Here is a 15,597-nt window from a genome sequence, read left to right as displayed (position 1 = left end):
AATACTCTCGGTATGGCTGTTCGCCATCGATATGCGCACCACGACGGATACCATCTGCTTCTGAACAGAAGCTAGGACTGACAGATCATCACTTGAGTGAGTCTGCGGTGTCATCATCGCTGTTCGACGCTTTGTCGACCTGAGCTTTGCACTGACTATGCTTTCTCGAGATAGCCTTCGATATCTTCGAGCACGTACATTTAGTGATCGACTCACGAACACATACACATGTCCCTTCTGTAGCATCCGAAGCCTTCGACTCTCGTCAAATGTCTTGAAACTGTCAAGTAGAGAACGAGGGTCACGACTCACTTCGCACTCGCAAACTCGGCCCTTCACACATGGCACAACTGCACCTCAAGGAATTCAGACCTACTTAGGCAGCGCAGCCTCACCTCTTGAGGATACACCTCTCCCTGCGGTTGCGGACCTGTTTGGGAAATCTAACAATGTGCGCGAATATCTTCGGCAGTGGAGTTCGGATTACCAGGAAACCATTAAAAGCAATGCACCCTCGGAAGTACTCCAGACAGGCCGAAGTGTCATACTGCCAAATTCTCTGTTTGCTCGTGACGATTCAACCGGGGACGTGGAACCGGCAGAAGAAGCATTGGATACCGAGCACAATGGTCAAGATGAGGACGATGATATTTCAACTCAAGGTGCGATGAGATTTAGAAGGCCGGGCGATCTATTTATCATGAAATCCAACAAATTACGTGCTCAATTGGCTATATGTCTCGGTCAGACTGAAGCTCAGCACCAGTATCTTCTTCAAAGCGGTTCGTGGTTTGTTGACACACAGGCTCTCTTTACCGGCTATACGATACCTAATTTCGCTACTGAGGAGGAAATGGCTCCGATCAGGAACATCATGCCAGTCAAGCCTGTCCAGCGCACGCAGGCCGAGTCTGGGAGTGAAGTCTATCAACACGCATCTGGTGAAGTGCCACCACACTTATCTGCTGGATTGTTGAGAAAGTTTACATTGCTCGGCAAGGAAATAGAACGATGCAGACGAGACTACGCAGACTTGCTTGACAACGTCTACAATCAGTCTGCTGACGAGACAAGCTTCAAACACTTGACTTTACAAGAGCTTGCGAGCAACTTCCTCAGAAAAGATCTGGAGGCTCTGAGCCCCGGTACTCACATGTTTTTGTATGACAAACTGGTAGAAGATGAGCGCTTCCTTGCAAGACAATACAAGGACAGCACTTCGATGATGCTTGTCCCACGCCGTATGTGGAATGCTAATAAAGACGTGACGGAGTGGGCTCGTGCTTATCAAGAAGCTGCGGCTCAAGCCGCAGCAGGCAAAGAAGTTTACCAAGAATTGAGGAACAACCCTCTGACACAGTTCATCAGCAAAGCCCGAAGACTCATTTCGAGAAGTCGTAAGCTGCGCGTTCCTACCTCCTTCGGTGTGCTGAGCCCAACTCTCAAGGACGCAGTGCCCGGATCTGGTGTGGTGGAACGCAGAAGTACGGGTGAAGAGTTCGATACTAACGACCGGAAAATCATCGAAGTCTTGTGGAATGCCTACATAAAAAGACCTTGGATCGCAAAACATCAAGCTTCGAGTCGGACGAATTCGATCTGCTCGCTCATCTTGAGGGCTGTCGGTGCTTATCCGGCTTTCGAGCTGGACAGAAGAAGTGGCAGTCTTTTCCTACAAGAGATTGGCTGTTTGGACCCGTGGTATCAGACGGACAATTACAAGGTCACTCTGCCTGAACATTTTTCGGGGTTGAACCTGAAGGCAAACCAGTTGAAAGACAAGGAACAAAATGCGCTCTCGCAGCTCAATCTCAACGACTTGCATCCACACATACCACCCTTTGCTGATACCATGGCTGACCTTCGGCACGACTGGGGCGACATGTTAGCCTTCTGCATCGATAGTGCCGAGACTCGGGTTGTTGACGATGCCATTTCTGTCGAGCCTTCCTCCGAGCATCCCGACCATTACTGGCTTCACATTCACATAGCTCATCCCTCAGCCTTTATCCCCATCAATCATCCCTTCTTTGAGAGGGCTGAATATGCGACCTCAGCGTACTACAATCCAGGTGGTCTCATGGAGCCTTACTTTCCCATTGAGATCACGGACAGGTTGTGTATCAGCCCTAACCGACCATCCCAAGTGTTGACATGCAGTACCTTACTCCATCGTAACGGCAGTATCAAAGATGTCAAGATGACTCCTGGTCTCTTGCGAAATATAGTGAAAATTGACAATCATCGGCTTGCGGAAAGCTTCAATCCAACTTCCACCAGCAAACACAGTATGTTAGTAGGCCATAAGGCTGCTCGAGGGAAACGTGAAGGCGAAGATATTCGAAAGAAGCTCGAAACGGCAGCGTACCATCAAAAACAAGCAAAGCTACTCAAAACCCATAATGATACATTTCATCTATTGCAAGACTTATTGTCAGCTCGTTGGGTGTCCCGGTTGGAGGAACAACCAGATCGTCTCAAAATGCCAAAATTCACACGAGGATCCACTAGTCTGTTTGTGAGTGATGTGAGTTTTGCTGACCGAAGCTATGACAGGCTCTTCAGAAGCGAGCATTGCTATGGCGATCCAACAATTCAGGTCAGCACGTTGACTTCTACAACTACGGAAACATATGAAGAACAGGGTATTAAGTATGATATTGTGGGTTCGTCAATGCTTTTGTGTGCGGAAGCTTTTGGTTATTGGGCTCGACGCCGTGAGGTTCCAATCATTTATAGAGCTCAAGAGTGTCACCATGCTTTTCCCTTGGAAAGGCTAAACACCCTGGGACCGCATGAAGGTTACATTGCTCCAATACCTGGAAGCAGCCTTAGGCCAGCGCGTCACGTCACACTTGGCATGGCTCAAATGTCATGGTGTACCAATCCCCTGAGACGGTTTTACGATCTCCTCAACCAGTATCAGGTGGATGCATACCTTAAGGCTGAAGCAACGGCAGCCCACGGTTCGTCAGGCTCGAACAGTCCTGATGCTGAATACCCTTTTGCAACGTCAAAGCTATCAACCTATATCGAGACATTAGACATGATCGAACTATCACGAACTCAGACATCGGCTGTTTCGCAATGGGTATTGCTCGCACTCTTCAGAGCCTTTCACTTCAATGAAGCATCGTTGCCTCCTGTCTGGGATGTTCTTGTAGAGAATCCTTTGCAAGTCGGCCTGTCTCAGGCAAGTGAAGGATACACGCGTGCAACACTTGCACGATACAACCATCCTATCTACCTAGAACCATCTCCAGGGCGATACGAAAACAAGGGGAAATTTCGACAGCACCTGCCAGTCAAATTGACACGGATTGACTATCGAGAAAAGGCCATCTATGGTATAGCGATCGGCCCTCCCTCGGATACGCCATACAACCAAGATCAATACCAACAGGATTCGATGGCCGCTCAGGTATCAGATACGGTAGTTCGATGACATAGCGCAAGACGATCGAATTCTGCCAGTGTCGTAACCATTGCATGACCCATTCTTCGATGTCTTCTTCAATCCAGATCAATACTCTTTGGTTATAGTGCGGGTAGGCATATCCACCGTCCTTATTCCCATCTGCTGCGTCCTCGGCTACTAATTCCGATGTGAGCATGTCTGTATGCAACATGGCGCACCAGTTTTGAAGACCTTGATAATAAGGCTAATCAATAAATGCGGTAAGCGAATCAGCTGTATTGATTTCGATTCAAGCTAGCGTTTAGCTGATTGGTTAGCTTTACCACAGCGCATTAGACACTCGCCGTCGTTCACAAGGCCGCAGCTACGAAGTCTAGCTGCCAAGCATGACAACATTTTTGTTAAAACAGTTTCCACATCCATCACATTTGGGGTGGTCGTCGAGAGATGCCATAGAAAAGATTCACCTTCAAAATCCCCTCCCTTCATTATTGCAGATCATGTCCAAGCAAAGCAGTAAGATACTCGTACAGCACCACGTTGGGATCGACAATGTATTCACGTGGCCGACAATGCTCGGTAACACGAGGTTTCTGAGAGGATCGACACCGCCAACCTTCCTCAGGTCACATGTGTTTTGCACATTGCAGACATCTGATGGCGGGTGAATGACAGTGCGACGTGTAGTCTGCGAACTCTCCGGAACGTCGGACATGTCGCACATCGTCCCTTTGGCGTCCTTTCCATTCCGTAATATGCGAGTTCACCACTGAGGCGCACGATAGCCGAGATCCATAATGTAGCCAGCTCGAAAAGGAAGGACTAAGTGACAGATTTCGGTTAGGTGAAGGTGGCTACGTATTGTTTGGGAAGAGAAAGTCCGTCCAGTTCCACCTAAAAGGACAATGAAGCATCAACTAGCTATGCTCATAGGCCCCAACCAGTTCATCTTCACTAAGCAGAGTTGAATACTGCGATATGTCGAGCTACGGAATGGCGTCATCTGCTGCGCTCGTTGAGGTGAATTTCGGCTATAGAGGCACTCATTGAGTCGATCTGTCGACATGGAGGTGCGGACGGGGTTTGTTCCAAGCACAAGATAACACCATGTCGACCCAAAGAAGATTGGAGGCTTTCGCGGATGAGATCCTCCCTCACTTAGTGCTCAGATCCTCGCAGTAGCGTCGCGGCGTGGTGTGGGCCGATACACACTGCGGCTGCATTGAAGATCCTTGTACGCTCGTCAATCGTAGGCTATTGCTCGCCTGTTCTCAATCTCTACCCAATTCATGATTCTCGTCACTTCTTGGTGCGTACAGCACTTTAGCCGCTCTCTCGTATTTCCGAGGCCCCGTCAGCACTCGCAGCAAGCCCATCTACATTTGGACAGAGCGCACGGACCTCGCCTGTGCACCATACAACTTGGCACATTGCACCAATATGAGCCTAGATTCAGCTTGATACGCTATGAGTCGGTCTCTAGCGTGCTACGAGCGTCAATCAGACATTGTGGCTTCGTGATGGCCCCCTCTGTGCAACACTCTCAACGATCGACCCAAGTGTCTGGGACGGCCAGTTGCCCGGTGCCAATGGTCGAAAGGTGTGCAAGCCTCATCCTGGATATGGATCCATTAAACCCGATTTCGAAGGCGTACTATACGAGTACTTTCTTCAACTCGTCTCGAGATGCGTATCTAGGTTTGTGTTGCCGGATCTCTGCTCTAATGGGCATGGTCAAGAGATCGTACTCCTGATAGCGGCCCTGTTTCAAACACATACTAGGCATGCTAGATCGTTCTGTTCCTATAACTCTGTCGTGTCATCATCAGAGCATGTCCCTTTGGAATTTCTAGTAGTGATCGACAGCGCTTCCCTGACATCTTGCCAGGCCTTCCATCGAGTGAGGCGCCAAGTTTCACGAGCCTTATACCAGCTGTCTATTAGTTGACTGATACATCTGAAGACTGTGCCCAAGATAGTGGTTGGATATCGCTGACCGCCCAGGGGGACCGTCGAAAATTCTCTCGAATAACTATCGCTGGCTGGTCCTAGTTGATGGCGACGTCCGTGCGCACATTGACTGCAGGTGCGCTCCTACGAACCTCAGGTTATTCTCTTAGACTGGTTGGAGTCAATGACTGAATCTTCACCGCTCAAACAATTTTTCAGTCTTCTTGAAAGACTCTATCGCTGCGCCTCCTATCCTATACTGGACTTTCAGGTATAGTTGCAAATACAAAAAACACGCCTTCTGGAACAGCCTACCATTATTTCTCAACTTGTGCCACTCAATATCCTCGAGCTCGCTCTTCGACCCAAATGTTACAATACGGCGATACGAAATTTCATTCTATATACGCACGATGAACATCCCCCTGGATCTGAACGCCACCAAAGGGGAGCACCAAGCCCAGAAGCCTAAGGCCACGAAGCGGCACGGTGCTTGTATCCCATGCAAGCGCTCCAAGACAAAGGTAGACCTGTTGTACATAAGTATGATCGCAAACAGATGCTAAGATCCTGCAGTGTGATGGAGGAATGCCCTGCGGCGCTTGTCGGACGGAGAAGAAGGCCAAAACGTGTGAATACAATCAGAAAGCTCAGAATCTGGCTGCCGCTCGTGCAGCAAACCAGACCAAAAAGAGAAGACGAGATGGCGAAAGCGTTTCCTCAGACGTCTCAGCAGAGCAAGAAGATCGAGACCCGCGACACAACGGCCGAACAGAGCTATTATCGAGCATAACGGCTGTCGCGACGGAATCAACAGATACGATATTCCAGAAGATGTCACTTTGTGGCACCGTTGAGGAGGTACAAAAGTTCTTATCACTTTTTCATGAATAAAGCTGACAATATTAGTTTGCTAGGGTCAAGCAAATGAAGAACAGGGCTAGAACAGACGTGGAGTTTTTGTTGACTGGTTGGAGGGAATTGCAGAGTCTTGTCATGGAGAATGACATGAACAACGTCACATCGAGCGTTTCTGGGCCATCTGCTCTGCGTGTAAATGTACAGTCGAGGCAGGAGGGCCAATCCAATGTCGATGTGTGGAAGGCAAGTCTGGACGAGCTACTACAGCTTGTGAATAGTGGCCATCTACGTGCAGCCTGGGAGGCGTTGCCGTCATTGCTTGCCAAAATTCAGGGTTGGGAGAGTAAGTGCAACCGTTGAGGTCTTGATCTTCGACTTATTGTTAAGTTTGCGCAGTGTATGCACAGAACACTCTCCTTCGAGGTTTCCGTCCCGATGCACATCTCTCCGAACAAATCAACCTCCTGTGTCTTGAGTTGGTTGACTTGGACAGTACCTTGGGCTTCTTTCTTGGTAGCCAGCCACGACCATCGACTTGGGACAAATCGACATTCCTATCTCGGAAGATTGAATTCTGCAAATCACAAGGTAATCTTGTAGCCCTCAAGATTGAAGTGCTCACGACCATGCAGAGGATTTTGGAGGTCGACACCACAGATGAGGCTGGCGTGTGGGAGTTTCTGCGCTTTGCCCACCTCTTCAGGCAAGGCGAACCTGTAACCCCTGTCGAGAGGGTTGCAACATACAAGAATGGCAGCGAAACAGCAGATAGGGAAGCACTTAAGTTGAGGTCAAATCTGATCCTCATGGTTATGAACTGCAGGATTGCTAGTGCTGCTGCCTTCTACTCGGCACAAGGACGTCTAGTCCCGCCTGCAGGCAGTGGAGCATCAGACATTATACACGACATGGGCCTTCAGACACAATCAAAGAGGAGCAGTTATACCAAACTGGTGAACAAGCATGCCAAGCTTGCGTTGCAAGCATTTGATCGACTCTGTGACATTGACGCGGAACAGAGTGCTCGATCTTGGTTTCGGCTCCATGGCGCTTTGATTGCTGTCACGACCCTTGGCATTGGTCATCTAAGCGACAAGAACATTAAAAGTAAAGCAGGTGATAGCTACAAGAAAGCCAAAGATGCTACAGACAACATGGAAGATGTCAGGGCAATGCTCTCGCGACTGCGACAACGTTTTCTTGACTTGAGGGTACTCAATCCTTCTAGTCCAATATTTGACAAGGCCATTGCAATCCTTGACGCGTGCGAGCCAAGCAGAGGTTCGCTTGTCAGTGCTAACAACAGGAAGACTATGGTGTTGAAGCGGTCTGAGAGCAACTCAACATCAGCAGATAGCACTGTGCACGCGGAGCCGCCGATGTCGTCTAGCAACCATATGCCACACAGCAGACGGAGGCAGAGTACAGGAAGTGTCACAGACTCTTCGTCATCGACACCGAAGCCCGTGAAAAGAAGACGAGTTGGAGACACTAGTGATGGCGTGGCGTTAAGTGTTGCTCCTACCACTGCAGGAAGCAGGGGCTCACGAGGCCCGGGTGTTTTTGTCTTAAGCACGATGCCCGAAGTACATCACACTGAGGCTCATCCAGGGTTCGAAGACCTCACACCTTACATATCTAGCACGAACACCAGCTTTACTGAAACCACCTCTCAGTATCCGGCGCTGGAGCAGAACTTTGAAACCCATCACAACCCACTTGTACACGGTTTGATGCCATTTCACGACATACGTCCACCTCTGATTCCGCCCGAGAGCTACTACATCGCACACGGTTACAACGAGGGCCTATATGCAGATACCAGTGAACCGGGACACATGATCCCTCATCACTTTGATGCTACATACTTCAACAGTGTCAACCAGCAAGTAAGCGATCAGCCTCGGACAGCTGTGTATGCTCAAAATCCATTCTCACCTCCGCTACCGCACTCATCTAGAGACCCGCAATTGAACAATACTCCTCGTGCAATGGTATCACCAAGGCAAGACGACACATATGCGAACACGATTCTACGGCCTCCTGTGATAAGTCCACAGCAAGAAATGGCATCAAACTCAGACATGAGACCTACGTACATACCGCTATCTGTGACAGGAAGGAGCCAAACACTTGGACCGAACATGGTGATCTCGCCTGGTGCTCAATCTCATCACGAAGCATTATCGGCGGATGCTACGCCGTATTTTCCTGTAGTCCCAGCACCAGGTCTCCTAAGGCGAGCGTCCGAGCCATGGCTACCGCAACGATCCGACTCCTCCACACATGGTTATCCTGTTCATCCATTCGGCCATCTTGATTATGATCAAGGCAATGGGCATTACCCACTTCCACACCAGTTCGATCCCAACCTTGTTCCAGGTTCCATGCCACAACCTCTGCCAAATCATCAGTACCCCTACCAGGGTGTCACATCTTCTCTATAAGGAAAAATACCTCGCAAGCTTCAGCTCAGTTCACGATATCTTCGGGGAAAAGTTAGCGTATGAATTTCCACACGACTTTGATCAAGCGATATTGAATATGCGACGGGTCGATATCGACGAACATCTACCAGGGTTTCACGATTGTACATGGGTGGGGATCTGAGCGCATGTTGCTCGGTCGGTCTGCACTATTTTTGGTTAAATGATACCCTTATGTCAATAGTTCTTTTGCTAGGGCTCTTCGCAGCACTAGGTAAATATCCAACTAAAATCATTCACCTATCTCTTGAGCGTTCCATGTCAGGGCTGTCTGAGCACTTCTCTGGAGCTGTGACACTGCATTGACACGATCGACATCTGTCACACCACCACCAAGGTCATATCACAAAGATATCGAGTTTCATTGACATCTCCGCGCCATTCGCACCAAAAACGTACCTGGACCCTGAAGATCCTGCTGATGTGTCAAGCCTCACTTCCACTTTGGCCCACTGATAGTCGCGATCCTTGTGTAACACATGGTGTCCTTGCGAACGTGGGCGTTAGTACCAGATCGTCGCTGTACGGTACGAAGGTCTGTCTTGATGTGATACTCATGTGATTTAGGGTTTTGAAGAGGCCTGGGTGTTGAGATCGTGTCCTACTTTGGTGCCTTAGGCGGCCACGAACTCTTTTCCACCTTCGCTTGCAACTGCTCAAAAAGGTGGTCGCGGGAAACACCTGTTCCCAGTGCTGCTTGTTGGTGATTGGAGGCACGGCTAATAGAGGGTCTGCTCCCTGAGGAAGCTTTCGGACTTGCACTGTTGGGCGGCCTTCTCCAATGATGTAGGCATGCTTCAGCAGTTGTGCGCCCTACCTTTATCTCATCGCTCTGCTGTGAATAGTGGAAGATAGTTGAGCTCTGAATGTGTGTGTGATCGACCAGACATGGTCATATGCACGATCAGCTCGATATAGGTGAAGATGCTGCCACCGTTCGACTATTTCGAGCACTTACAAGCATGGTATGTAAACCCCAGGAAGTCGTACAGGCTCAGATAGAGCTGCCTCGAACAGCCAGGACTCTGGATTGACCAGCATGCAGCTCGTTCAAGCAGAAACAGCGTGAAGAGCGCTTTGCTTCCCTCCCAGCACCCTATCGCGGTCGCCTCACTCCAAGTCAAGTCGCTATATTGTACAGGCCCATCGAGGCTCTTGTACAGGACGTCAAAGACAAGCGCACCTCCCCAGTTGAGATTCTTCATGCATATGGCAAGACAGCTGCATTTGCACACAAGAAGACCAACTGTGTGACTGAGTTGATGCTGCCAGATGCTGAAGAATGGATCAAGAAAGGCGAGATCAACCTCGACGGACCTTTGGCAGGCATTCCTGTCTCGCTCAAAGACAGCATCGCAGTCGGTGGCTTTGACGTCTCGGTTGGTTACTCAAAATACGTGAATCAGCCGTATGCACAAGATGGCTCTCTGGTCAGGTTGCTAAAGAGCGCGGGCGCAATACCACATGTCAAGACTGCACTTCCAATTACTCTGCTGTCTTTCGAGTCCACAAACGATGTCTGGGGTGTATGTCGCAACCCGCACAACCCCAAGTACTCGCCTGGTGGCAGCACTGGCGGTGAGGGTGCTATATTGGCCATGAACGGCTCTCGTATCGGCATCGGTTCAGATGTTGCGGGAAGTGTACGTGCTCCTGCTGCTTGGTCCGGCATATTCTCTCTGCGCTGCTCAACTGGTCGTTGGCCTAAGATGGGCATGAATACCTCCATGCCTGGTCAAGAAGGTATTCCATCTGTTTTCTCGCCCATGGCACGCACCCTAGACGATCTGACCTATTTCACCAAGTCTTTCATCAGCATGAAGCCATGGCAATTCGACTATACCTGCCACCCAAACCTCTACTGGCGACAGGACGCCTACGACGAGACGATGAACAAAGAGACTCTGCGCGTCGGTGTCATGCGCTCTGACGGCGTTGTGCCGCCCTCTCCTGCCATCGCTCGTGGTCTCGAGCTCACAATTTCTGCCCTTAGAGCGTCAGGCCACACCATAGTAGAAATCACCCAAGACAAGTTTTCCGAAAACCACAAACCCCTCGACGCGCTCCGCATTGCTTCGACCCTACTCTGCTCCGACGGCGGCAAGACATACAAGTCCTTCTTCCGCACAGGCGAATGGAACGACAGCGGTGCCCGCCAACTCTACTTCTACGCTTCCAGACTCCCCAGCCTATTCCGCTACATCCACTACCTCTGGGTCCGCTACGTCCGCCGCGACCCCATCTGGGCCAGCCTCCTCCAAAACTTCAAACACCTCTCCGCCCAAGAGAACTGGCAGTGGGTCGCCAAACGCGAAGCCTTCCGCTCAACCTGGTTCGACTGGCTCTCCAAACCCGAACAATCCTTCGACCTGATTCTCACCCCCGTCAACGCCACGCCCGCCCTGCCCCACAACGGCATGCACGACGCCGTCAGTTCCTGCGGCTATACCTTCCTCTTCAATCTGCTCGACTATACCGCTGGCGTCATCCCGGTTACGAAAGTTGACAAAGTTCTTGACAAGCTCCCTGCGGACTTCAGGGCGACGAATGGCGTCATGGCGGGTGCGTACAAGTATTATGACAGTGAGGCCATGGAGGGGTTGCCGTGTGCGGTGCAGGTTGTTGGGGGTGTGCCGTGGCGGTTACAGGAGGAGAAGACGTTGGCGGCGATGAGGAGGGTTGTGGATGCGTTGGAGAGTAATGGGGTTGGGTATGCGCATATCAAGGTTGAGAATTTGATGCAGGTGGAGGAGGGTGAGAGTGAGAAGGCTTATTAGTATTTTGCTAAAGAATTTGACGAACGGTCAGTAGAGAGGAAGCACATCGGATGCTCTGCTTGCTTGGAAGTAGAAACGTGGTGCACGATGAATACTCTGGTTTGTCCTATACTCAAGCCCTACCTGGAATCAGGTCTGAGCCTGCAATGATAATCCGGCATTGACCCCCTTTGGATGTGTCCGTGGTACATGCGCAGTCATGCAGGTATTGCTCGTGGTAAGGGCCAGGACAAACGAGAAGCTCACAGTATGGGAGGTGTAAGGAGATTGAAGCTAAGATTGCTTCTATGTGCTGTGTTGCAAAGACTCTGTATTCTGCTATCTAATCAGCTTTTCTAGCTAGAGCCTGCTCTTTCCATCGCATTACGTAGTACCTCACCTCCTTCTATCTTTCTCCAAGCTGTCGTCCCGTCCTCTTTTATGGTCCAGCAGGGAGGATATCCTTCGCAGTCTGTGGCTGCCAGTTCAGCTTATCCTTGCCAAAGATCTCCAAAGCTGGTGTTCCCCAGTCCTTGGATCCGTGGAGGAGCATTGTTCGTACGACGATCTTGTCGCCAAGTGCGTGCTGTGGCGCGAGTTAGCACATATCCTCTTTTTCACATTTGCTTTTAGGTTGATTTTGCTTCTGCTTACCTGATGATGATATGGCGAACTTGTGCAGTTGGCGCAGAAGTAGCAGTCGACTGGGTTGCCCGAGTCGCCCTTGTAGGTGTACACCTTCAAGTCGCCCTTGGTGAGCTTGAAGGCATCCTTGGGAGCGAGCTGGTTGAGGGTAAATTCACCGCCGGACTGGAGCTTGCAGGCCTCGCAATGGCAGAGGATGTGGGATTGGGAGTCGGAAGGGAGCTCGACTTGCCATTCAACGGCTTTGCAGTGGCAGTGGCCTCGGAAGGTTTGTGACATTTTGAGTGTGAGTGGTGGTAGTAAGGTTCGGTTGATTGGCTGTACGTATGTTTGAGGAATCATAGGGAGGGAGCAGGGAGATGAGACAGATCAGTGTTTATGTATCTGCGGTTAGATGAGATGTGTTATGGATTCAATGATGCACATGGAAAGATAAGTTGACCATGACTCTGATACCTAAAAGTGAGATCTGATCTGGCCGTCCCTCGACCTCTCACATCCTCTCTTACCTGCATAGTATTTGGAAGCAGTATCTCGGTCCATCATGTAGCAGTCACTTCGAGTGGAAACCAATGGAGAGCCGCATCGCGCCTTTAGCTGTCTGGCAACCAATTGCGAGCTTGCGGTATAGCTGAGATCGAGCATGTAAATGAGATCAGACAGTCATAGCCGGGCCTTCGTGTGTTTTTGGAACGAGGAAAATGGGTTTTGCGTCATGTCATGCTCTTCTCCTCGAAGATCTGGCCAGCCCCGCGCCAGAAAGGAAGGTTGCAAGAAGTGTGGAAGATGGAGGATTTGTGATTTGAGTTTCTGGATACTCGAGGGACGAAATGGGGTTAGTGCTGATTAGGGTCGACTCGAAGGACAACGGAGGTAGACGAGATTCGGTATCTGGTGATAACCGACCACGATGATGGTCACCATGACAGTGTTGGAGGAGAAAGAGGTGTTTCTAGCGTGGAAGGCCTCATGGCGTGGATGAACATATCGGCTGCATTGCTCTTTGTCAAAGTAGGCTAGGAATTCTCAAATAAGACGTGGTAATCCAGCTGGGATGTGACGGAAGCTCATAGATATCAGACCGTTGTGTTGAGAGGGCAAGACCGTTGCACAATCTACTTCGTGCAAATAGAAGGACGGGTAGAGGTTGAGCCAGCGGCAGGTGCGTGAGAGAGAAGGTACATGTATATGTTATCCTTAAGGTCCTCAAATCGCTGATTTTATACCTTCGCTGTTCATCATCGAGCATGGCCTGCGAAATCAAGGACAGCGTCCCAACTAACACAACGAGTGCTGGCTCAACGCCAGGATTGTATTTGTCTTGATGTAACAGTTGCGGGAATAAAGATTGTTTTTGACTATATCAGAAAATTTGGTAGCAGAATATGTACAAATCAATTCAGATCGCCTTGAACACCGTGCTAAGATGCGAGATAAATAACCACCACAATCATCGTCCCTCTAAAAACTCCTTTCGAACCGCAGCTGCACTACTGTTGAGTTCCATATGAGTTTGCGTTGACACTAGGTATCTGACTCTCCGTCGCGTCTTCAGCTTCCTGCTCCAGATGATCTCTTTTCATATTCCTACTTTTGAGAGCCGTGTACGTAACCAAAGACGTGCCAACAAGAACTGCTAGACCTAGCAGTACTAAATTGATAGGGATTGGGTTTAGATCAAACGCAACGTGAGTCAAAGCGTCCAGCGGGCTCTGCAGAAAGTTGAACAGCCCAGCTAAGCAAATAATGAGGCCATAAACCTTTCCGAACGTCTGGAAGCCAAATACTTTGGCAGAGTAGTCCGACACTGCGGTATAGTAGAATGGGCGATACACCACAAAGAGGCATACGTTACCGATGGCAGCCCACATGTAAGGTAAACAACCAAGAATGCCAATGATAGTGGCGAAGAACACCAAAGTGCCCAAGGCGAACGGTGTTGATGTATTATCCAGGATGGTGCCGATGAAGGGGATCGAAAGAACACCACCGAGCGGTAAAGCAACGTCGAAAAAGTCGTTGACGACCTTTGCTCTTTTCTCCGAGCCAAGAAGCCACCTTTCTTGGGAGCGAATAGTAGCGACAAAATAGTTGATGCGAGTCATTTGCACGACGGTGAACAATGTGATCAGGACGAACCACCAGGTCTTCATCTGTTCCCATGCTGTGCGACCATGTAGTGCTCCCCATACACCACTTCTACTGTTCTTCTTGTCTTCACGTGCCTCACGCTTCCTGTTCGAACCTTTGTCGAGAAGTGACTGGACTTCGGTCGCTATGCTGTCCCTCCTCTCCCGTACAATTTCGCGTTCTTCTTCATTGTACTCGGGTGGTGTAGGCACCACTGCCTCGTGTTCTACTTCCTCAATGACCTCGCTGACTGATTTGTAAGACTCTATTGGCATGACAAAGAGCTGGACAATCAGAATGAACAGTGGAACGACCAGATAGATGAGAAACAACTTTTCTGTGTTAAGCTTGCCATCGGTGGCCTCGTAAATCAGTCGAAAGATAAGGAAGAGGGCGGAGGACGAATCAAAGGCACCAGTCAGCAGAGCTAAGATCAAACCAGATCGCTGAGGGAAGGTGTTGGACAGCTGAAAAGAGGAGATGAAAATGAAGGGACCGCCGAGTGCTAGGAAGAGGTAGCCTGGGATGTAGGCATCGCCAGGCAGTCGAGGAGCGAAACTGAAGAGGAGGGCACCGATAGTTAACAAGACACTGCCGATGATACCACAGACACGTGGCCCATAGGTGTCAAGGACAGTCCCAATTGGTAGGGCTGCTACATTCGTAGAAACAGCAGCAACGGTGAACATCAAGTTCAGCCGAATCTCCTGTTGGTAACATGGTCTTGTGCCCTGCTTCAGCTCTTCCTCTGTGCAGTAATTCTTGTAGACGCCTTCATCGATGAGAACGGGCTTGATAGCAGCATAGCCAAAGACAATGCCAGCTGCGAACAGACAGTAGATGATTGCAAGCACGACTTGAAGAATCCTCTTTGCCTTTGGCACTTCGAGGAATTGGAGAGTTGGAACAACGCTCGGTTTTCTGTCGGAAGGTGGTCGAGGACTATTGGGGTCTCCCATTGGGCTGAAGCTGAGCCGTCTTATTGAAGAGACGTTGGATTCATTATCATGACGCTCAAAACCGTCGATGGAAGAGACTCGAGCGAGGGACATGTTGAAGACGAGAACAGGCAGGCTTGAATGAGCCCGCCACTGGTGCGAGTGAAGCGTGTCAGATGTTGTCAATTAGAGTTCACACGTATTAGCTTCCAGTAGTTGCACGTCAAATAAGATCGACAAGAGCCCGCAAAAAGCGTATGGTGTAAATGGCGGCAACGAGCAGGGTCGTGTGGAGATGCTTCCGTGGATAAATCGTGCTTGTTGGCCAATGATGCAGTCTTTGTTGTGTCAATGATTCGGCCTCGGTTCTGGTGTTGGATATCGATACTGGCTGCTTGCACGGTCGTCAGTAC

General features: G+C 49.9%; 5 protein-coding genes across 5 annotated transcripts; 3 read left to right on the top strand and 2 right to left on the bottom strand.

Annotated features, from left to right (window-relative positions):
* Positions 1–157: 157 nt before the first annotated feature.
* LTR64_008140 (uncharacterized protein) lies at positions 158–3,445 on the top strand (the record flags this gene model as incomplete). Its single annotated transcript, XM_064902455.1, is given in 2 exon segments — positions 158–2,288; positions 2,301–3,445. 2 exon segments carry the CDS (start codon positions 158–160, stop codon positions 3,443–3,445), a joined length of 3,276 nt encoding a protein of 1,091 aa, XP_064750931.1.
* Positions 3,446–5,781: 2,336 nt separating this feature from the next.
* On the top strand, positions 5,782–8,676 carry LTR64_008139 (uncharacterized protein; the record flags this gene model as incomplete). Its single annotated transcript, XM_064902454.1, has 4 exons — positions 5,782–5,892; positions 5,945–6,229; positions 6,278–6,572; positions 6,626–8,676. 4 exons carry the CDS (start codon positions 5,782–5,784, stop codon positions 8,674–8,676), a joined length of 2,742 nt encoding a protein of 913 aa, XP_064750930.1.
* Positions 8,677–9,639: 963 nt separating this feature from the next.
* Positions 9,640–11,492, top strand: LTR64_008138 (uncharacterized protein; the record flags this gene model as incomplete). The annotated part of the gene is made up of 2 exons (XM_064902453.1): positions 9,640–9,680; positions 9,761–11,492. 2 exons carry the CDS (start codon positions 9,640–9,642, stop codon positions 11,490–11,492), a joined length of 1,773 nt encoding a protein of 590 aa, XP_064750929.1.
* Positions 11,493–11,910: 418 nt separating this feature from the next.
* LTR64_008137 (uncharacterized protein) lies at positions 11,911–12,395 on the bottom strand (the record flags this gene model as incomplete). Its single annotated transcript, XM_064902452.1, has 2 exons — positions 11,911–12,057; positions 12,126–12,395. The coding sequence occupies 2 exons, from the start codon at positions 12,393–12,395 to the stop codon at positions 11,911–11,913; spliced, it is 417 nt and encodes a 138-aa protein (XP_064750928.1).
* A 1,211-nt stretch (positions 12,396–13,606) lies between these two features.
* On the bottom strand, positions 13,607–15,298 carry LTR64_008136 (uncharacterized protein; the record flags this gene model as incomplete). Its single annotated transcript, XM_064902451.1, has 1 exon — positions 13,607–15,298. One exon carries the CDS (start codon positions 15,296–15,298, stop codon positions 13,607–13,609), a length of 1,692 nt encoding a protein of 563 aa, XP_064750927.1.
* Positions 15,299–15,597: the final 299 nt, after the last annotated feature.

This window comes from Lithohypha guttulata (assembly GCF_036872675.1).
Source record: "Lithohypha guttulata strain CCFEE 5908 chromosome Unknown scaffold_8, whole genome shotgun sequence".
In the NCBI taxonomy this organism is placed as follows: domain Eukaryota; kingdom Fungi; phylum Ascomycota; class Eurotiomycetes; order Chaetothyriales; family Trichomeriaceae; genus Lithohypha; species Lithohypha guttulata.
Note: the sequence above shows the minus strand (reverse complement) of the source record. Positions and strands in the feature narration are given on the sequence as shown.